This window comes from Mesoplodon densirostris, chromosome 11, assembly GCF_025265405.1.
Source record: "Mesoplodon densirostris isolate mMesDen1 chromosome 11, mMesDen1 primary haplotype, whole genome shotgun sequence".
Classification (NCBI taxonomy): Eukaryota; Metazoa; Chordata; class Mammalia; order Artiodactyla; family Ziphiidae; genus Mesoplodon; species Mesoplodon densirostris.
Genome location: NC_082671.1, coordinates 77940632 through 77963900, shown reverse-complemented (window position 1 = coordinate 77963900; position 23269 = coordinate 77940632). Strand labels below are relative to the sequence as shown.

Sequence of the window (23269 nt, the reverse complement as noted above, 5' to 3'; positions counted from 1 at the left end):
CCCCTCTGCTGACCCACGGCAGACACGTGGTGGAGCGAGACCTAAGCCCTGTTTTTTTAAGCCATTGAAGTTAGGGCTTGTTTGTTATTGCAGCATAACCTCACCTGCCCTGACTGCTACACTTGGAAAACAAAAAACTTGATTTGAGAGGCAGCCTTCCACTGACCTCTCTTCAAAATTCAGAATATCAAATCTCCTTTCTCCTCAGTCTTATCAGTCAACACTGTCCTTTATCTGCTGGCATGCATAAAAGATACAACAAAGTTTTGTTAGGATAAGAATGGAAAGAAAGCAATGACTGTACTTGTGATTGGGAAGTTTATTACTGTGTGAGGAGGAGACAAGAAATAGAACTTTCCTCTCACCCCTAGGGGCACAGAACAACAGAATTGCAGACCACTAGCACTGACCATGACCATAGATTTTAGAGGGGATCGAATTTAACTTCCTAGCCCAAGAAGGCATCACCTCTCCATCTCAGATTGATTTTTACCTACCAGGTGCCAGTCGCTCTGCTGAGCACTAGAGAGAAACAGAGATGAATAAAACTCAGCTTAGTAGGTACAGTGACCCAGTAGGGGTTTGGACCTAGTGCTCAGAACACAGAGGAGGAAAGAGGCCACTTCAGGTGAGAAATCAGGGAAGGCTTCTTGGAAGAGGTGGTAGCTCACCTGTCAGAACCTTATCCCTCACTGTATGTGTGGGCCCATTCCTGACTGTGAGAATGCAGAAATGTATGCTGGGCATATTTCACCATCCTTCCTCACCAGGTGGGCCAACTCAACTCACCACGACCCACCTATGCGTGTCCAGGCTTTTATACAGGTACAGTGTGGTCTCTGCCTTGGCAGGCAAGGGACCAGTTGGGTGACCTGGGAGCAAATCCCAGCCTGCTCTATAAAAGTAGGAGTTAAATGAGAGCCTGCTGTTCTAGGCCAAACACTGCAAATGCCCATCTAGTCATCCTCCCTGCGGGGAATCCCTGCCTTGGTCAAGGATGGGCAGGTGGGTGGGTAAGGGCAGCTCCCATCCCTGATCTCCTGTGGGGGGAATCACTGGAGAATGACTTCGTACTGGATCTTGTTCAGCTCGGCTGCCTTTAGTAAGCAGCCCATTCACAAGTGAGCACAAATTAATACAGTACAAACCGGCTACATAAATATTGTGCTATAATTGATTGTCTTCTGTAATCAAAGGTAAGGCTGCTGACTTTGTTACTTTCCCTGCTTAGCAACTGCTGGAGGAAGACTTTGCGGGGAAGGGAACCGAGGTTGTCAAGGTGGTTTTTGCTGCATGTATCTGTTTGCAAATTGTGTCTCTGATGTAATGAGAGGAGGAAAAGGCCCATTACCTTCAGATTCAATAAGTATCAAATGCCTGCTGTGTGAGAGGTATAGGAAGACCCATTAGCTTATTTCATCACTAATTGCATTAATAGTAGTAAAGATTTGATAATATGCGCAAAACATTGTAGTCTTTACAGTAACTTTTTTTCCTGGTATATATTATTGTTGGAATTTAAATAACCCTTTAGATCTTCCATTCTAGGTAGTTTGATAAGTGGACTATAGGAACCGATTTTCTCCAGCTAGTACTAGGTAGGTGAGACAGTGATCTCTGCACTGTTTACCTGCATCCAGTGTGACTGCTAAACAATCTAAACACATGGAACTGGAATTTTTAAATCACTTCTCTCAATACAAGAAAGCAACGCCATCTTTCCATTTACCTGCCAACGCTAAGGCGGGCTTGGTTTTTTCCAGCAGCTGGTTGTACTGGGAGGAGTGACTTAGTGGGGGCATCGTCTCCCACCCACCCTGCTAAGGCTCTGCCCTTTGGAGGATTTGGAGGGAGCTCTACCCTTTGGGAAATCAGACTTCGAAAATCCCCCAAACCCCTTTTGCCCTGTTGAGGTGGGGTGAGTGTCAGACTGCATAAATCCCGGGGAAAGCTCAGCTGTCTCCTGACCCCTGAGAATTATGCAGTTTTCCTAACCTTGACCTGAAGTCAGACGTCTTTAATCCCTTTCCAAAACGTCGCTCGTGGTGGGCTGTCGTTGGAAAGAAAAAACAAAACAAAACAAACAAACAAAACCAAAAAAAACAAAACAACCCCCCCCCAAAAAACCGCCCTATTCTGAGACTCGGGAAAAGGGCACTCGCTCCCTGGGGGCTGGGGACAACTTCCCGGCTACCCTGCCCAGGGATTTTAAATTATTGCGTACCGCCAGACCCCTTCGCGCTTCCAGTGCCCAACCCGCACCCCGCCACTTCCCTCTTCACAGGCCGGCAGGAGGGGATGGCAGCACCGAGGCGATTTTATTCGTATTTTTTTCCTCCGGGTTTTGTCATAGAAACGCTGACACACAACCTCCAGACTGCGGCCGGCCCGGCGGGGACTGAGGGCTTTTGGGACCCTGCGGGAGCGCGGCGCGCACTCCGCGCTCCCCGGGAAACAGCTGGACGCGACCAAATCCCGGGTAGGGGCGGGGGGAGCGCGACGCTCCGCCCCGGCGCTCGGGTCCCTCCCTCCGCCCGGCTCTCCGCAGGCGCCCTCCCCTCGCCGGGGGCTGTGAGTTGCATTTGGTAAAACCCAGCCCCAGAATATGTGGATCTTTGGAGCGCAATGAAGTAGCCATTGGAGAGGAGGGGGGGGGGGGTGCCCGTCCGACAGCCACAGCGGCCAGAAAAGCGGCAGCGGCGGCGGCACCACGACCGCTCGCCCCCCAGCCGCCCGGCCCGCCAGGAGGCAGCGGCGGCCGCTGGCGGGGGCGGAGGCGGCGGCGGAGAGGCGAGGAGGAGCAGCGGGAGGAGCAAGAGCGCGCAGCCGGCGGGTCCACGCATCTCAGCACTTCCAGAGCAACTCCGGCGCCTTCCACACCCCTGCCCGGGGCTGGGGGCTCCGAGAGCGGCCGCGAAGCCAACCCTATCCTCCGTGCGAACCCTGCCCAGCCCTGCCCTGCGCCTCCCGGGCTCCGCTCCGCGCGGCGGGTTTCCCGCTCCTGCGCTCCGGGCGCGCCTCCCGGACGCCCGGGTCCCCGCAGCCAGGACAAAGCCATGAAGCCGGGGCTGCTGGAAGTGATGAGGATGAACAGAATTTGCCGGATGGTGCTGGCCACTTGCTTGGGATCCTTTATCCTGGTTATCTTCTATTTCCAAAGTATGTTGCACCCAGGTAGGGGGCGCGTTAGCGTGGTTTTGTTGGATATTTTCTGCTCTCGCGCTTTTGCTCCCTCGCTCGCTCCGCCTGGTTTCTGCCTCTTCCAACCTTACCTCTTCTCTATGGGCCACCTCGGGGTTCCTTGCTGACCGAGTCTGCCCGGATACCCGAGTCGGATGGGGAGGAGGAGGAAGGATGTACTCTCTCTTCTTCGTCCTCCCGGCTCCAGGCTGGAGGATGAGACCCGAGGGGCGGTAGTTTTGTTCTGTTTTGTTTTCTTCTTTGTGTCTCTTGTCCGTCTGTCTGCGAGGTAGCAGGGCAAGGTAGAGGTTGTGGGAAGCTGCTGAGGGTGGAGGGTCGGTTTGAAGAGAACGAAACTCCCTCCCGGCTTCTGCCGAGGTCCGAGGATGAAAGAGGCGCCGGGAGCCAGCCGCCCGGCGCCCCAGCGCGCTGCCTCTTCCTGGTTGGGGGGCCGGGGGCGAAGGGTGCGCGCCCCGGCGAGGTTGCTAGTCCCCGCCGCGAGCTGGGGAGCCCGGGGCTAGGCTCCCACGTGTCCGGGGCTCGGCACCGCGCTGAGCAGGTGTAGGGAGAGGTTGGGTGCCCGGCACTGCCCCTCTTCCAGGCTGCGGATGGGGTCCGGCGCGAGCTGTTTGCCCCGGGGTTCGGCTCCGGCTCCGCCTAGACCTTGCGGCTTGTGCGCCGGGGCCTGCTCCCTCCCCGCAACCCCGCTCCCGACCCTGTGCTGGGGGACTCAGAGCTCCTGGGTCGCGCGCGCCACCGCAGTTTGGGAGGAAACTTTGGCCGGGTCCTGGGCTGACCGTCAGGTTGCATCCCCACCTCCTGCGTTCCGAGCATCCGGAGCCCCCCTCGGGCCCGTCGGGCCGTGTGGGAATGAGCCCCCTCCCCGCAGTCCCCGGTGGCTTAGACAAGTTCCACACCTGAAATCTGGACTCGGGGAGGGACAAGGCTTGCCCCTTCCGAGGGGCGCGAAGGAAAGTTTGAGACCTGGGGAGGGAGGGACGACCTCGACCGTGGCGGCCCCGGGTTCGCAGCTCCGCTCTGGAGCCCAACAGGTAAAACCTTACAAAGAAGCTTCCGGGGTAACGGGAGTCTCCCCGTGGAGCCATGGTCCTCCACCCCTAGCCCCCAGCAGGCCCCACTGGGCCACATCGGCTCCCAGATCCATTTTTCACGCCTCCGAGTTGCCTTTCTCAGTATAGTCACGGCAGTAACTTGCTTTTATAATTGCAAGGAGGGAGGTGCAAACACATTTCCTTCCAGGGCTGTGGGGTTGGTGTTTTCTTTTTGCCTCTCGCATTCTCCTTTCAGTGTGTATCTAACCCAGACGCAGCCCCGAATTCATCTAGCCTGCATTTGGGTCGACGGCATAAAGCTGCACTTTCCGTCAAACAGGCAGGGCTGCCCGGTGCAGGATTCCTTGACAGCTCAGGGCAGAATGGCCCCTCTGCCCCGCTGGGCCTGGAGCAGTTGTTAAGGCGGCCACTTTGCCAAGTATATGGTCATATGGCCTGGCACTACCACATGTAACCTCAGGACACTAAGCCAGCCTTGTAAAAGGGTGGCTTTTGTTTGCAGCTGGGTATTTTTAGTTTCATGTCAGCAAACTACAGCGGTGTTTGTCTCCTCACCCAAACCGGTGGTTGTGAAACTTCTAAGGGAATTTAAAAATGGACTAGGCTTGCCTGCCGGCCGCCAGGCGATGGTTGCGATGGGCAGGACCAGACAGACAGCGCCATCCCGGGCCAGACTCCCCCGGGGCGGGTCGGCGGGGGTGGGGCTGGGGACTGGGTGGTGTACAAATACACTGGGGCTCCAGCAGTTTAAACAAAGGGCCGAATGATTTGGTCTAGACACTACAGATGTGTTTAGGCCACTTAAAGTTTTGCCTGGACCGAACATGCCAGGTAATTCTCTGCAGAAATGCCTGGAACAGGGATGAATATTAGTCTCCGGCAGGAATGAACTTTAACTTCTCTGTACCTGTTAGTTGTCCGGTGAGATACTAACTAGAAAGACTACTACTATCCATGGTTTTCATGCATCCTGGGCTTTTCTTAGCCTCTGTGAGAATTAGGAAATAACTGTCTAGCCGGAGAGACCAGGAAGAAATTTCCAACTTGTAATTTGCACTTTGTGAAAATTTCCAGCTCAAGTTGGAACATTAAGTTGAGTTGAAAGCACTGGTGCTCCTTCAGTCTGGCCTTTTGGAACCAGGGACAGAGCCTTTTCCAAGGCTATGCTGATAAGGATCCTCTGTCTTTGATCCTCTGTTCTCAACCTTGGCTTCCCTTCCTGGTCCCACTTCCTCCCCAGAAAATAGCATTTGTTGATTATTTGTGTCTATATGAACATGCTCTTCTGATACTTTCCCCCAGTCCATAGCAAAGACTACTTTCAATACATTCTATTGAATGTAGAACTGAAGGTAATTCAATTGAAAGGTCTTCCTTATTCTTTTTTTTTGGCCACGTGACAGGCGTGTGGGATCTTAGTTCCCCGACCAGGGAATCGACCCTGCGCCCCCTGCAGTGGAAGCGTGGAATATTAACCACGGGACTGCCAGGGAAGTCCGGAAAGGTCTTCCTTATTTTGAATTACATATGGTTCCAAGAAAACTCCATGTCAGTGTCAATGGGACATAAAAATATGCTTTGAAATTCATATTGAACATTTACCTCCCCCCCATTTTATTAAACTACACTGTTGATGACAGCTGATGCTATATCTTTTTCCTACCGCTTTGAATTTCCTTAAAAGTTAGCTGATCTTTGCTTCTCCGAAGGATTTAGAGTAATGATAGCTGATCCTTTAGCCTGGCTCTGCAGTTTCTGTTTCTCCAGATCACCCAGAGAGAGGCAGAAGGGACCACAGCATGGCACAGATTGTGTTGCTAAAAATTTGGAGCCCTCTGGCAGGAGGGCTATTTCTATTTCTATCTGAAATAGAAAAGTAGTATTCAAAAAAGAAATGGATTCCTGGCTTCGTTGATGGCTAGAGAATACCTGGAATGTGTGAGGAGGGAGCGAAAGAATAAAAGGAGACAGCTGGCAGGGGGACGCTGGCTGTCTCTCCCTCTGATTCTAATCTAGGGTTCATTGTCTTTTGTACTTTTCTAATATATAAACTTGAGTAATTGATCATTAATTTGGTTGGAGGGTTCAGCAGAAGTGGGCCTTGTCAGTAAAGGCAGTTTTCTTTAGAGCTTTGACACTCTGAGTTAATAGTCTGAGGGCAGGGACTGGGTTTTAGGCCCCATTCTAACCCCAGCGTTTGGCACAGTGCCTAGTACATAGTAGTTTCTCAATAAAATATTTGCTGGATGAATGCATGAAGTGGCTAGACTCTAGGAGACCTGCTTCTCCAGTTTCTGGGAAGGTTACATTAAACCTTGCCAAGAATACCTAGTCAGTAAGTCTGGCTCTCTAGGAGGGGTGTGGAACACAGGGGACAAGGTCTGGACACTTCTCTGCCCTCCTGGCCTCTGAGATCCCCTGAGTCATGGATCAGGTTGAAGCTCATCATGCACCAGACAGGAGCCTTCCCCATGGCCTAGATTTGCTGCCCTGAAGTCTGAGGCAGTGAGACACTGCTTGGGTGTCCTGGGTACTGGGGAGGCTTGGCCTCATTTAGCCACTGACCTATAGAAACCCATCTGCAGGGGACACCTTCTGTGGGCGTGAACCGCTCCTGATGTTGGTGAGAATGGAGCTCCATGCCTGTGGTTTCTGCACAGGTTTGAGTCCATCAGCGACCATGTCCTGTGAAAGTGCCTCCTGAGCATTGACATGGCTCTCATACCTGCCGAGACCATACCTGCCCCAGATGGCTGGCCTCTGACGGAGCTGTGTCGGGCCAGGCAGAGCTGAGAGGCCGCCAGGCTGCATTTGTGAAGACAGCTCCTCGGAACCTTCCCTCTGTGTTACTCCGTAGGGTTGTGGTTTTGTTTGAAAGCTCCTGTTCATAGGAGAGAAACCTGCGGAGAAAGCCTTTTTTTCTCTCTTGCTCTTCCTCTCTTTTTTTTTTTCCTTTTGCGATATGTTTACTTTCACTGTCGCCTGCGATTTCTTTGCCTTGCTTGAATGTATTGAAAGATTATACCCTTTATTTAAAGAGTTCTTGGGTTACCCCTTTGTAGTTCACTTGATTAGATTGGATGTGAAATGCTCTTGTGTTATAATTTTAATTTAATTATAAACGTAATACGTGCTCATTTGAGAAAATTTAGGAAGTACAGAAGAAAAACAATCATCCATTAATCTACGACCCAGAGGCAATGGGTACTTTTTTTCTGTATATTATAGAATATATATATTAAAAAAAATTTGAGATCACATCCTGGATTTTGTACCTTGTTTGATAGATAATATGTATTTTAGACAAATACATCATTATGGTCATTATGGTGACTAGTTATTAAGTTTAAAGACAGAAAATTTAACCACAAACTTTTAAATTTATAGAGTTGCATATACCTCTCACCTTCCATCCCCACCCCTTTGCAGGATGTCAGTCTGGTATCATGCCTCCCCCCCCCCCCCCCACCGCATGTATTTAATTTTAAAGAATCTTTTTGCTGATACATGAAATGAATTTGGAGTTATACCAGTTCATAGGGACTGTTCTTTTATATCTGACATCTTCATCCTTTGAAAAGATGTCAAGAAGGTCTCAAATATGACACTATTTTAAATCCTGGAAACAGCATTAAATGACTGAAAGATAAGATGTTTCTAGCATGGGGTCTCCCCTTGGTGGTTTAAATGTTTGCACCTCAATGGGGAGTTTCATAGTTGCACAAAGATAAGACAGATACACTTAGGCAGTTTCCTTCCACAGTAATAGCCGCTGTCCAGGAGTCCTCATTTCGTTGCCTCTGAAATAAAAGTGGTGATTGGGCACCAGAAGAAGAGCGGCTGGGGTATTTCTGATGGGTGAGGGGTGGGAGAATCCGCCCTCCAGCAGAGGCTGCTGTTTGTATTTATCTGGGTGAAAAGTCATTTTGCTTATGACGAGCTCTGTGGGCAACAGCCATTTAAAAACAGGAAATCAAAGGCTTACAAGCATGGGTACCACCCTTTCCCTTCTCAAATCCACCAAAAGGACAAAACTCTTCTTAATCTGTGGACGGTGAGTGGAAGGACTTTCATGAAAGTCACGCCTGCTTGTAAGGTCAGAGTCGGAGACAAAACAGAAGTTGTTTTACATACTCATTTTCACTCTTTAGTTTTTCTTCTCTTGACTTTTGAGACTCCATCTTTATCACAGGTGAAGAGGGAGGAAGTTCTGCCTCTGCGATCATTGAATAATCTGATCTGTCCATTACAAATCCCTGGAACTTGGAATTTGATACATCTCACACCAGGTGTGATTGATCAGAAAGTGAGAGTGGAGTTGCTCCTTCTTTCTCTCTCTGTTTCCTCTACTCTGTGTGGGGTATAGTTCTAGGCACTGGGGATACAATGAAACATTATTTTTGCCCTCCTGAAACTTACATTCTAGTGGGATAGGCAGGCTTTAAGGAAACGCAGAAGCCACATAGGTGCCACGTCAGATGGCGTGAAGAGAGAAAAACAAAGCAGGGGAGGTGAATGAGGGATGTGAGAGGCCAGGTTTGCAACTTAATACAGAGGTCGTTACGGGATGTCGCTGACACGACGACTGGACCACAGAGACAGGGAGGAAGTGAAGGAGCTGGCCACGTGTCCACCCAGTCCCAGGCAGAATGTTCTGGGCAGAGAGCAGCACAGGTCTGTTCCCTGCGGCAGAACCGGGCCTGACAGGCCGCTCTGAGTGTCTGGAGCAGAGGGAGGAAGGAGCTAAGACTAGGAGGTGGAGAGAGACTGTGTGGGCCTGGGCCTTGGCCTTGGCCGTGACTGGGAACAGCATGGGAAGCCCTGGGAGAGTTTGGGCCGAGGATTCTTGGGGGAGGGGGCACAACAGGGGTGGACGAGCCAAGGCCTCTTGTGTGCGCTTTGGTGTTTATCTTCAGCAGCCCTTGGGTGCACTTGGGTGAAGTGGTTACCATGTAAATCCCACTTCCCCTCCACTGCCCCCCCCAAACTAGACCACCCCATTGTCAGTTTTTTAAAGCAGTAATGTACAAATCAGAAAAAAAAAAAAAAGATTTGACAGGAATTTTAACTGAGCTTGTGTTGGGAAATTCTCAAAATGTTCAGGGTGTGATCCACGGCATTCATAGATAAGAACAGCCATCAACAGCTCCTGACTTGTGGAAGCATTCAGGAAAAGTAGAGATTGAATGGATTGATGATTTGGGAGTGAAAGACCCAGGTCTTAGTGTGGGCATTCCCCTCTCTGCCTAACCCTATGAATTATTATGTTTTATCAATTCTGAAACACTCATTTTTTCCCCACGTTTTCCTTTTTATGAAATTTGATGTGTTGTAATTGATAGTATCTTAGTACTGTGCTGACCTTTAATGGAGAGCCTTTTTTTTTCTTGGAGGAACATAAAGTGGCAGTGTCTTACAGTTGATGGCTTCGGACCCACCTCCGTAAATTGTGAAAGTACTTTTTGTAAACCATGGTGCACTCCATAACCTCAGTAAGGTGATGAAAAATGGCACTCAGGCTGCAAGTGAGGGCCTGGAGGTACCTGATTAGCCCTGATCACCTGCGTCATACAGGCTTTGCTGGCATGCAGGCCTCTGAGTCTTTTCTGCTGTGCCTGGGAAATTTGCACCTATTTTCAGAGCCTCAGGGCTTGCAGGGCTTGCATCTCTCTCTGGTTAACTGATGAGGTTGGTAAGAGTCAGAATGGGGACGTGGGGGAGTGAGTTATTTAATGTGGAGCTCAAACCTGGAAGTTCACAGAGAAATAGACATCGTGATGTTTCTTGAGGAAAATGTCACCAATGTGGATTTTCACTTTCTTTCCAGGCCACTGAACTCCCATGGCCTTCGTCATTTCTCTTCTCCAGCCCTTTAGAAATGGGTGGTAGTTGTTTGTTTCCTTGTACATCTTCACATTTTGAGGAACCTCTACCAGGTTCCTCTTTATAGCCTCTAAGGTTGGCCCAGACGTGCTTAGGAAACATTTAAAGAGTAAATAAGTGATTGGCAAAGACGTCTCTTCTGCCCCCTTGCCCACCTGACCAATATGCGTACGGCCCAGAGGGAAGAGCCAGGTTGGTTTGCTGTATCCAAATAGCTTCTGGTGCGGTCTATTTTATTTGTCTCCCAAACGTCTTGGCTCCTGGTTTGCTAGGATTCAGTCAGGCTTCGGGGCAGGAACTAGAAAGCGGTCTAGGTATTTTAAGCAGAAAAGTATTTAATGGAGGGAATCTGGTCCTTCCCAAATCGTTGGGAAGGCTGGAGACATAGGGCTGTCGGCTGGACCTCCGTGAATGAGTCTCAGCTAATAGTAGTAGTATATGTAATAACATATATTGGCATGGCTGCTCAAAAAAACTGACCCACTAAGTGTGCTACCACCTCTGAGACCGTCTCTGGAACTACTGAATCCAAGAACAAACTAATGACACTGAGAACCTGGGATCAGAAATCTCAGTTCCAGAATCGGGATGCTTCTCCACTGCAGCCACCTCTCGACACCCAGAAAGCCAGAGAATGGTCCCTTCCATGCTGTTGCAGAAAAAACCCTCACATCCCCGTCACCGGGAGGGTGGAAACAACCCAAAAGGCAGGAAGGTGGCCTCTTACTCATGGCCTCTTTCTAAATCGGAAGTGAGTGCTTCTATCTGGGGGAGTCAAACACATTCAGAACCCTAGCTTCAAGGAAGCCTGGGAAACACAGCTTTAAAATCAGTAGCCTCCGTGGTATAGAAAGACCTTCTGGAAGGGGGTGGAATGGATGGTGAGCCGACATCCAAAGTACTCACCACACCCTATTGGTAAAACGTATGTGAGTAGCCATCCCCCACATATTTTGTTTATAGCAAGTGTATACATATCACTCCCATTATCTAAATAGGTAGGATAAGGATATTTCTAAGTTTCTAACCATAGTGATCGTAAATCCACATGTTCATTACCATCTGGGAGTCTAACTCCTGGTCAACTACAAGTCTCTCATCCGTTTTGCCTTGTGATATGGCGTACAAGACTCTGGGAGGGAGAGGAATGCCATTTTCCTGTGTGCGTGCATTATGAGTATTATCTCCAAGCTGTCGTTTCTTTCTTTCTTTCTTTCTTTCTTTTTTAATTTGGCCACGCCGAGCGGCTTGCAGGATCTTAGTTCCTTGATCAGGGATTGAACCTGCGCCCCGGCAGTGAAAGCACCGCGTCCTAACCACTGGACTGCCAGGGAACGCCCTCCAGGCTGTAGCTTCTTGACTGGGATCTCTTTAAGCCTCTATTCTGTTTTATGAGGATTAGTTTAGGTGAAAGTAGGTAATATAATCGGTAAATCTACTTACGATTCAGTTGTACCTGGTGATCCATCAGAATATGCTGAGAGCAGTGGGGTGACTGAGTTCCTTTGTCCTTCCTCCTTCTCCCTCCTCAGGATGCCTGAGTGTCATAAATGGCGTGTAACTTGGTATGACAGGTTAGATGGGGGTGTTTGTTTCGATTAGCATTTAACATGAATTCATAGTTTTAACATAAAATTTCTTTTTCTAGAGTCAATGAAAATGGAAGGCCTGATGTTTCCTTCCCAGGCCCCTTTGTGCTAGATCGAATGTCCACTGGACTTTGGGACCCCAGGTGCAAACTGGTCTTGAATATAGTTGCTGATTGTCAGACCGGCCACAGTCAAGTTTGGGTAAAAGTAGTGTTTACCCGGAGCTCGTTCTGGCAGTGGTGAGTCCGAGTTTGGCTTTGGATACATAGTATGGGCAGGAATGATATTTCCAATATCACTGGAGTTCAGGTCCCACTCAGATAGGTATGGATAGAAATAAAGAAACTCGGTAATGTAAGCATTGAAATCCTGATCAATCTCTGGCTTGAATGCTTATCTTAAAAGCCTTGTGGGGCTTCCCTGGTGTGGAAGAGAGTGGTTGAGAGTCCGCCTGCCAATGCAGGGGACACAGGTTCGTGCCCCAGTCCGGGAGGATCCCACATGCCGCGGAGCGACTGGGCCCGTGAGCCATGGCCGCTGAGCCTGCGCGTCCGGAGTCTGTGCTCCGCAACGGGAGAGGCCACAACAGTGAGAGGCCCGCGTACCGCAAAAAAAAAAAAAAAAAAAAAAAGCCTTGTGAAAAAAACCCCACAAAGGCAACGCCAGTGCAGTAGGCTGGTGGATGGGTTTCTGTTAGAAACTGTTAACTTCACAGGATCCCAGAAGAGGGAAAACACAAAGGCCCCTCTAAGGTAGTGTTGTAACACTTTACATTTCTTAATGGTTGACATATTTTACCTTCAATACTGTTGTTCATGATCGTTCACTATGGTGAAAAAAAGCACAGAATTTGCAGCCCAGGACCAGCGTTCAGGCCCTGGCTATCCACTGTATCCATTCGACATCACTCAAGATATTTTTTTTTTTTTTTTTTTCTTTTTGCGGTATGCGGGCCTCTCACTTTCGTGGCCTCTTCCGTCGCGGAGCACAGGCTCCGGATGCGCAGGCCCAGCGGCCATGGCTCACGGGCCCAGCCGCTCCGCGGCACATGGGATCCTCCCAGACCGGGGCACGAACCCGTATCCCCTGCATCGGCAGGCGGACTCTCAACCACTGCGCCACCAGGGAGGCCCCACTCAAGATATTTTTTTTTTTTTTTTTTTTTTGCGGTACGCGGGTCTCTCACCGTTGTGGCCTCTCTCGTTGCGGAGCACAGGCTCCGGACACGCAGGCTCAGCGGCCATGGTCCACGGGCCCAGCCGCTCCGCAGCACGCGGGATCCTCCCGGACCGGGGCACGAACCCGCGTCCCCTGCATCAGCAGGCAGACTCTCAACCACTGCACCACCAGGGAAGCCCTCAAGATATTTTTGTTGAATGCTTGTTAAGAGTTAGGCTCTGTGCTCGGTGCTGGACATACAGCAGGGACCCAGACAGACATGGTTCATGTCCTCATGGTACCTTCAGTGGACGGAGACATAAACAAATGCATGTTTAAACCATAGAGTATGTTTGATGGTGACAAGTGCTGCAGAGAAAAAATAAAGCCGGGAAGGAGGATGTGAAATGGAAGCAGTGAGGGGACTGCACTTTTAGGTCTGGTGGGTTTTTATCTTGCTCCTTCTCCTGCTGTGTGTTTTTCTGTCTTCTCATTTAGCTTATCTTACTGTGTTTGGGGTCTCCTTTTTGCAGGCTGCAGGTTCGTAGTTCCCGTTGTTTTTGGTGTCTGTCCCCATTGACTAAGATTGGTTCAGTGGGTTGTGTAGGCTTCCTGGTGGAGGGGACTAGTGCCTGTGTTCTGGTGGATGAGGCTGGATCTTGTCTTTCTGGTGGGTAGGTCCACGTCTGATGGTGTGTTTTGGGGTGTCTGTGGACTTTTTATGATTTTAGGCAGCCTCTCTGCTAATGGGTGGCGTTGTGTTCCTGTCTTGCTAGTTGTTTGGCATAGGGTGTCCAGCACTGTAGCTTGCTGGTCGTTGAGTGAAGCTGGGTGCTGGTGTGGAGATGGAGATCTCTGGAAGGTTTTCGTCGTTTGATATTATGCGGAGCTGGGAGGTCTCTTGTGGACCAGTGTCCTGAAGTTGGCTCTCCCACCTCAGAGGCACAGCACTGACTCCTGGCTCCTCAATTTGGGATGATTCGTTGTCTATTCATGTATTCCACAGATGCAGGGTACATGAAGTTGATTGTGGAGCTTTAATCCGCTGCTTATGAGGCTGCTGGGAGAGATTTCCCTTTCTGTTCTTTGTTCTCACAGCTCCCAGGTCTCAGCTTTGGATTGGGCCCCGCCTCTGCGTGTAGGTCGTCGGAGGGCGTCTGTTCTTTTGGGAGGTCTGAGGTCTTCTGCCAGCGTTCAGTAGGTGTTCTGTAGGAGTTGTTCCACGTGTAGCTGTATTTCTGGTGTATCTGTGGGGAGGAAGGTGATCTCCGCCTCCTACTCTTCCGCCATCTTCCCCGGAAGTGGGACTGCACTTTTAGATGGAGGGGTCAGGGAAGGCTCCCTGAGAAGGGGGTTTTAAGATAGAAGGAGATGAGGGTATAAGGGGGATGAGCTGATAAAGAAATTCAGATATTTATTGGGTATTATTTCCTGGAGGCTGACATGAGTCAGGTGCTTAACATGTATTATTCCTTACAGGAATATTACAAGATTCACCTATTATAATCACCATTTTACAAGGCGAGGTGGGGAGACTGAGGTCACACAGAGAGGAACTGATGACACGAGAGTTAAACCATGGCTGTCTGACGGGTGCTCTGAATGTCTAGTAGGGGCTCTCAGCTGGGGGCTCCCTGCTGGCCCCCACATTTGGAAATGTGTCTCGCCGTGCTTGTTTGTCCCAAGGATTGAGGACATCAATTTAGTGGGCAGGGCCAAGGATGCTAGACATCTCGCACAGGGTGGGTTCTTTGTGCCCATCAGATAGATAGTCATCCTAACCAAGGGCCAATGACACCCCTCCTGGAGAAATACCTCAAGACCCTATACGCTTCAGCGACATCTGGTGTAGTACCTGGCCACACTCGATGACTTGGGAGGGTGCCCGGCTCATTGTAGGGGCTTAATAATTGATTGAATACAAGTCACAAACGCAAGAGATTTGCTCTCCTCCTTTGCCAAGGGACGGTAGTAATATTACCTCTCTTCCGTGGTGGTGCTGAGGATTAAATGAGAAATGAGATGTGAAAATACATTGAAAATGGACGCAAAACCAGTGTATGCATATTGTTAAAATAAGTGCACTGTGTTTCCTCATTCTAAGGTTTTAATCTTTGTGTTGACAACAACGCTGTTGTGTTTCATTCTGCTGGAACCCTGAGCAAATGTTTTAATGTTTATCCGTTTCGTAGGTGTGACCTACCCTGTGAGGTTTCCCGAAAGGGTCCTCCGTCTAGACTCCTATGATATTGTCTTTCTGGATGCCCTGACCCTCCGTCTGCTGTGCTGTTGCACCTCCCATGCCAAGGCCAAAGCTTAGCTGTGCCTCTGTGTAGTGTTTTGCAAAAGCTGAGTTTATCTGGTGAAAAATCAGCTTGCAGTTCCATGCTGAATGCAAAGGCCATAGCTTTTCCCCCCCAGTTATGCACATAAATTACCCCTCAGGTTCCCGTTAGCTTTAAGAAGTGGCACTTGAAAAAATACAACACAGGGCACCTGTCAGTGCCATTTCTGCAGCGGAACTCTGAGGAGGATGAAAGTCATTTCTGAAGAATAGCCATTGAGGAATGGCAGCCCTTACAGGAACCGTGGTTGGGTGCATTGCACAGGCCGGGACCGACTGGCCTTGGTCTCCACGTTCGAGCCTGTGGTATGCGGAGGAGGACTTTCTGAGTTCTTCTTGCACAGGGGCCAGTCACCCCCCCCCCCCTCTTAACTGCAGGTCTGGTGGGGCTTCCTCTGCTGGCTGGCACTTGTAGCAGGGGCAGAGGCCCATTTCTGCCCGTCATCACCAGAGCAGGTACTGAAATTTAGTCGAAAGACTGTAATCCTGATTTGCGCGAGGCCCAGGGTTCTTCAGCCTGAGACAAAGGGCCTACCTGATGCTCTTCCGCTCCACCTCTGGCCCCTCAGACCGTTCCTGCTGGGCTTAGGGAGGGTGGGCGTCTGTCAGTGCTCCCAGGTCTTTACAAGAACTTTATCTTTTTTTTTTTTTGCCGTATGCGGGCCTCCCACTGCTGTGGCCTCTTCCGTTGCGGAGCACAGGCTCCGGACGCGCAGGCTCAGCGGCCATGGCTCACGGGCCCAGCCGCTGCGTGGCACGTGGGATCTTACCGGAACGGGGCACGAACCCGCGTCCCCTGCATCAGCAGGCGGACTCTCAACCATTGCGCCACCAGGGAAGCCCAGAACGTTATCTTTTTAAGCACATGGCCCTCCGGATGAACTTCCCACCTCATCTAACTGATTCAGACCAGTGGTTCTCAACCGGGGACAATTTTGCTCGCTTCTCCTCCTCAGTGCAGGGACATTTCGGCAGTGTCTGGAGACAGTTTGGTTGTCACAGCTGGGGAGGTGGGTCCTACTGGCATCTAGTGGGTAGAGGCCAGGGATGCTGCTAAATGTCCTAGAACACACAGCACAGCCTCCCACAAGGAATGCTCCAGCCCAAAATATCAGTAGTTGGGAAATCCTTATTTAGATTCCATATGTTGCAGATTCTTTACTAAAAATAACACTAATGAGATGATCACTTAGTGATACTATGTATCAGACCGTATGCCAACTGCTGTACTTGGATAATCCCATTTACTCTTCGCCACAACCTGGTGAGATGGGTGTTTACCAATCCCATTGTACAGATGAGGAAACTGAGGCTTCGAGAGGTTAAGAAGCTTGCCTGAGGTCATAGAGCTGGAAAGTTGGGACAAGATCCTGGCTTAGGTCTAACTGACCCTGGAGACTATTCTCTTCACCTCACCAGTGTATCTCATCTACATGTTCTTGGTTTTAGCTAATTAGGTCAAGCAATAATTATTTTATAAGGGCCTTAAGCACAGCTGTAGATCCTCTGTGGGGCATTCAGTGATAGCCCCTTCTCTTCTTACCTGCACTCTACTCTGGGTGAGCACATCCCCTCCTGGGGCCAGTGCTATCACCTGTGTTCAGACGACACTCACCTCTCTACAACTTGGTTGTGTCTTGAGGTAAAATTCCAGTTCATATGTTACCTCCTGTGTGAAACCAACATGCATCTCCTCTTGGCCAGGTAAGCAGATGGGTGTCCTTCCCCTGTGTCCCAGGGTACTTCCTATGTGCACACCTCTGTCATTACGTGCGCTGGTTTATTGGCTCGTCAAGAGCAGGCCATGCCTTGTGTGCTACAGTATCCCAGCACCTAGAATAGAGCCTGGTGTAATAGTAGTTGTCTTACTCTGTTTGGGCTGCTTCAAGAAAATCCCACGGACTGGGTGGCTTATAAACAACAGACATTTGACCTCTGATTGTATCTCCACAGGGTGGAAGGGGTGAGGGAGCAGTCTGGGGACTCTTTTTGAAGGGCACTAATCCCATTCATGAGAGCTCTGCCTTCATGACCTAACCACCTCCTAAAGGCCACACCTCCTAATATTATCACCTTGGGCATTAGGGTTTTTTTTTTTCTTCTTCTTTGCGGTACGCGGGCCTCTCACTGCCGTGGCCCCTCCTGTTGCGGAGCACAGGCTCCGGACGCGCAGGCTCAGCGGCCATGGCTCACGGGCCCAGCCGCTCCGCGGCATGTGGGATCCTCCCGGACCGGGGCACAAACCCGTGTCCCCTGCATTGGCAGGTGGACTCTCAACCACCGTGCCACCAGGGAAGCCCGGGCATTAGGTTTTCACAGTATGAATTTTGGGGGGACACAAACATTTAGACCATAGCAGTAGTCACTTAGTAAATATTGATTGAAAGGACGAATACATTGATAGTAATTGGTGGCCAAGAAGAAAATCCTTGATTGGGATGGCAGGTATGGAATTTTCAGCAATTTCACTGCTGATTTGATTTCCAGTTTGATTCTACAATGAGCTGCCAGGTAAGAGAGCAAAGAGCAAATCACTTAACACCCTGGTTAGATGTCGACACAGCCAAAAAGTGACCAATTCTCGAAATTACGGTTGTAATAACGCTGTAAGCAGTGTGTGCCGGGATCTTCAGATTCAGCTCGGAGTACCCTGCTAGGGCAGCGCTGCCCAGTAGAAGATGCTGTTAGCTGCATATGTCACTCTAAACTTTCTAGTAGTTGCATGAAGAAGGTAAGAAGTAACAGGTGAAATTAATATCTAAAGTAGTACTGGGACTTCCCTGGTGGCGCAGTGGTTAGGAATCCGCCCGCCAATGCAGGGGACACTGGATCGATCGCTGGTCTGGGAAGACCCCACGTACCGCGGAGCAACCAAGCCCGCGCACTATGACTACTGAGCCTGCGCCCTAGAGCCCATGCTCCACAGCAAGGGAAGCCACCAGAATGAGAAGCCACCGCAATGAGAAGCCCACACACCACAATGAAGAGTAGCCCCTACTCGCCGCAACTAGAGAAAGCCCGCACACAGCAATGAAGACCCAACGCAGCCATAAACAAACAATAAAGTAGTATCATTTTAAGAGGCAATACGTATTAAAAATTATTGAGATATTTTGCATTTCTTTTTTTGTACCAAGTCTTCGGAAACTCAGTGTATACTTTACATTTACAGCACATCTCAATTCAGATTCACCACATTTCAAGTACTCCATACTGAATAGTGCAGCTCTGAAGTGTTGGAGAACTTTCTATGCATTGGATTTAAGTTTTTTGTTTACTTTTTTCTCTCTTTTTTTTGCCCCTTCCCCCCTTTTTTAAGGGGATGTTTTCCTTCCTGGGTTTAAGCTGTACCCTTTGGGAAGACTATTGATTCTCTTAGGACTCTAGGTGTCAAATAAGAGATATACGTTGTGGAGTCGCATATGTATAGCTGAAGTAATTTCAGGCCTCTAAGGCATCTTCAAAGTCTTGTTAGCGAATCAGTCGCCATCTGAAGCTTGACTCTCCTAATGAGAGCCTAACAAACTCTGTAACCTAGAGAGAGAGTCTGTCAACTTCATTCTACAGATGAAGTAGTGGAAACTCAGGGGTTCAGGGAACTGCTTAAATTGGGTTTAAAATGGGTTCTAAAGCAGACGTTTGCATGCAGAGGCTGGTCCAAGGAAGAGTTATTCTATCGAGGTGGAGAGAAGCACACATGATTAACTGTCTAATGGGGCCACATGTGAGTGGGGTTACCAAGAGAGAGAGAAACAGCTGAGGAAGGGAGGGGTGATTGATTTAGAGAGGAGTGTTGAGGAAGACTTCACAGGAGAGATGATATTTTTGCACTGGGTCCTGAAGGATGAGTGGAGGTTTGCTGGGGGGATTTTTTTGTTTTGTTTTGTTTTGTTTTTTGCGGTATGCGGGCCTCTCACTGTTGTGGCCTCTCCCATTGCGGAGCATAGGCTCCGGATGCACAGGCTCAGCGGCCATGGCTCACGGGCCCAGCCGCTCCGCGGCATGTGGGATCCTCCCGGACCGGGGCACGAACCCGTGTACCGTGCATCGGCATGCGGACTCTCAACCACTGCGCCACCAGGGAAGCCCTACTGGGGGGATTTCAGAGGAGAGAACAGACACTTCAGGTGAGGGTACCTGCCAGAGCCAGGGTGGGGTGGGAAGGAGAGCGATGTCTGGGGACACAGGAAGCTCCAGGCTGGAGAGGTGGCTCAGCCACCAACCTGGAGGGCTCTGAAGGCTCTGAAGTTTGAATTTTATTCTTGGGACCCGGGAGCTATAGAAGGTTTAGGGTCTGCTGTTTTTCAGATAATGAAATTTAAGTTCAATTGAATGAAACTCTCTTCTTTGAAGAAATGTCTGTTTAGGTCTTCCGCCCGATTTTCGATTGGGTTGTTTGAATGAAGCTCTCTTGTTTCATTAGAAGGGCAGAGGTTTTCAACTCACTTTCTCAACATGAACTTGGAGCCATTTTGAAAGAGTTTCTATTATTATTATTTAATGGGGGAGGGGTGGAAGAAGATTATTCATGAATGTCTAAAGTGCAAAGTAAGTAAGAGCTTAAAAGCGCTCTGGGAGGGGATTGAAAACTCTGCTGTTTGCACTGATCCTGCCGAAATCAGAGGCCACGGAGGGGGTTACGTTTCAGTCTCTCAGTTAGTTGCTAATGGTGCCCTCAGTTCACCCTGGGAGGGCCCTGGGAGAAGTGGCAGGAGAAAGGGAAAGTGTGTAAATAGTTGCAGGGCGGAGAATTTCTTGCTTCAGTGTGGGCTCTTGGGTCTGTCTGGGGTCGTCAGGTTGCGGCTGTGGGCTGCCCCGGAGATGAGCAGTGTAGGCTGGACCAAAGTCAGACTCTTCCTCCTGGGAACCAAGACCCCAGGCTTTCAGTCCCCGTAGAGACTCGCCCTGTGCGCTGTGTGTGGGGTCTGATCTCTTTGTCTCCCTGAAAGATGCTGCCCTGTGTAATCTTCATATCAAAAGGCTGCCTCTTTTGAGTCCCCACTCCTGGGCTGTGGGAGAGAGGATGGGTTAACTGTAGAACTCTTGCACCACAGAAGAAGCCCTCTCTCGCTTTCAGAGTCACTTCTGGGGGTCATTGTGCTTGGTAGAAAACTTCATTTTCAAAACTTCAAAACTTCATTTTCTCTGCTAGCCAGTGGCACTTGACATCCATTGGTAAATATCCTCAGAGCCGGTTTCCTCATTGCAGTACCTCATCACCTTTGATCTCCTTTTTTTCCCCCATAAAATAACAACCCACAGGGAGAACTCTTCCAAATGCTTAATTTAAAAAAAAAATGAAAGAAAAAGCAATACAATGTCATTACAGACGTGCAGCCCTTTTTAAAGGGGGCGTGTGGCTGTGTAAGCTACAGTGGTTTTGGGATTTACACTTGCAGACTTGTAAGGATTTAGGGATTAGGGATTGGAAGGTCTAATTAAGACAGTACTTATTATTGGGAGTCTATGCCAAAGTACTGGAATGGAGATTATTTTGAAAATGGAAGAGGTAGGTCGTGAATCCTTTAAGAGCCAAGGTTTTACGGTATGTAGGGCTCTCTGTATAATTTTGCTGTTCAAAAATAGAAGTACAGGTTTGAAATCAGAAACTGAACAGGCAATTTTTTAGTCACCTGTAATAAAACAGCTTTTATTGGGAGAGTGTGGACCATCCTATGAAAGACAATTATGTGCTTAAAAATATTAACTAGTAATGGTGGCCTTGCTCATTTTAGGATAATCCATTAAATTCAGGAGGGGAGTGGTTCAGGGTTCTTTTCTACAGGATTCTGGAAAGAATTCTTTTGAGGCTTGTGCAGACTTTTGTTTCCTGTGTCTGTAAAAGCAAATTGAGAATTCAAAAATAAATATAGGTCCTATAGCAAGTGCCTTCCTGAAAGTGGGATTCAAGCAACGTGAAGGATGTTGTCATTGGAAAGTCACAGCGACATTCCTCCTTTATTTTCATAAGAAGTAAAAGAGCCGTGAATTCAGAGCACTGAGTTCTCAGCATGTAAGCCTTGGCTGCCATAGCTGAGGGTTTGATTTGTTCTAAAACAAGGGTAACCCTGACTGGAAGAGGAGGTGCAGTTAAGAAGAAAGGGCACTGGGTGAGGGGTCAGGAAACAGGGGTTCTGGTCCTGGTTCTTCCACTCCCTTCTGGGGACCCTCTCACCTGTTACTAACGGATGTCAACGTTGGCAGTTTTTAAACTGATGCTTCAGTCCCAGAGGGTCCAGAGCAGATAACTTAATGTCAAGGAGGGTTCCAGAACCCCACCCTCCTCAGAGTGGCTCTGTGCCTGTTTTATATTTTGGGGTTCTGAGTAAAATTTTGTTAGAAGAAAGTGTTTCAAGGCTAAAACCATCAACAACTTTGCAGTTGACTGCTGAGACTATTTCTAAGACTGTTTCTCCCAACTCAGATTTTATTCTGTTAGCAGTTCTCAAAATTGATACACATTTACAGTTAAATCTCAGTTGAAGCGAATAATTACTGTTAATCCAGTATGAACAGGCTGACATCTCTCCACCCCTCCATCCTTCGCTCAAACATTTATTGACCAAACATTCATCTGACTACAGAGACAAATCTAAATAAGACTTAGTTCCTGCATTCAGATAACTTGCAATTTAGCGCGTGGTGACAGACCCATAATTGTGAGCTGTAAAGCTTTGTAATAACGGCTCTGGGCCTCTAGAAAAAGAGGAGTAATTAGTTTAGGGGAGGTCAGGGAACTTCACAGAGGAGGAACATTTGAGCTGGACTGCAGTCATTTATTCAGTTATTCAACAAGCATTTATTGAATGCCTTCCGTGTGTGCCAGGACCCTACCAAGTGCTAAGGAAACAGCAGGGGACCAAACAGACAAGATCCCTGTCTCAATGGAGCTGACATTTCTTGGCGTACAATCTATCAAGTGGCAAGGTTGGCAACACCTCTGGCTCCTTGCCGCCATCACCCCACCCCTGCCCTGCAATATCAAAGTAAAGCAATGGTTTGTATATATATATATTTTTTTCTTTTTTTCAGATTATAAACTTAATTCAGGCATATTATGGAGAATTTTGAAAAAACGAAACCCACTTCCAAAAATGTCACCCCTGATCCTACTGCCCAGGAAGGATCTCTGTTAACCTGTAATCTGTTTTTCTATGCATCCATACAAATGCATATATTTATGCATCTATACAAATATATGTATTTGTATAGATGCATAAAAATTATCATGCATATATTACAGTGTGTCTTGCTTTTGCTGCTTTGTACTGAATCATAGGCATTTTTCTCATGTCATCCAATTTTCTTTGAAACACTAATATTGCATCATATGGATGTCATAATATTCCATTGTATGGATATGTCATCATATGGATGTAATTTAGTCATTCTCTTCTGTTGAACATTTTTGAAAATGATTTTCCCTCTTAAAAAATTGCCACAGTACACCTTTCTGTACCTAAACCTTTGTCTGAGTTTCTTAATGTCTCTTTGAAATAAATTTTCAGAAGGGGAATGCACAGGTTATAAACTATCAAAGGCTCTTGATTGGTGTGGCCAGAGGGTTATCTAGATGGTTGTATCTGTTTATGCTCCAATTGCAGTGTATGAGAGTGTCGGTCGTACTGATGGCAGCCAGTTTGATTTGGCTGCTGTCCAGATTCCTAACAGAACCTCCCTCAAACTCAGCATGGATGGTCTTGTTTAGTTTTTGGTCCATACAAGATAACAGGCTTCCAGAGAGCACCACATGAGTCCCCAGTGCCTGCCCTGTCACAGACTTGCAATAAAATGAAGGTTTGTTGAATACATGCTTTTGTGTCTGAACGAGTGAGCCACAAAGGGTAGGAGGGAAGTTTCACTTGACAACTGGGAAGAGAAGAGAACTCCCGTCCTTGTCCCAAAGCACCTTATCAATGGACTTTCAGGGAGAGGGAAACCCATCAACACACAAGTGCTTATCTGAAAGCCACCTCCACAATCTCCATGCATGTCCGAGAGGCCTGTAGATCATCCACAGGGTTGAAATTCACTTAAAAGAT

General features: G+C 48.6%; 1 protein-coding gene across 4 annotated transcripts in view; it reads left to right on the top strand.

Annotated features, from left to right (window-relative positions):
• Window positions 1-2565: 2565 nt before the first annotated feature.
• The window catches only part of CHST11 (carbohydrate sulfotransferase 11), a 285840-nt gene continuing 265136 nt past the window's right edge, over window positions 2566-23269 (top strand). The window contains exon 1 of one of the 4 annotated variants that reach the window (XM_060112569.1): window positions 2566-3159. In XM_060112569.1, the coding sequence (XP_059968552.1) occupies window positions 3057-3159 (103 nt within the window). In that variant the 5' untranslated portion in view covers window positions 2566-3056. Of the gene's footprint in view, window positions 3175-23269 lie in introns of all 4 variants that reach the window. The other 3 variants (XM_060112568.1, XM_060112571.1, XM_060112570.1) reach the window with 3 other exon arrangements.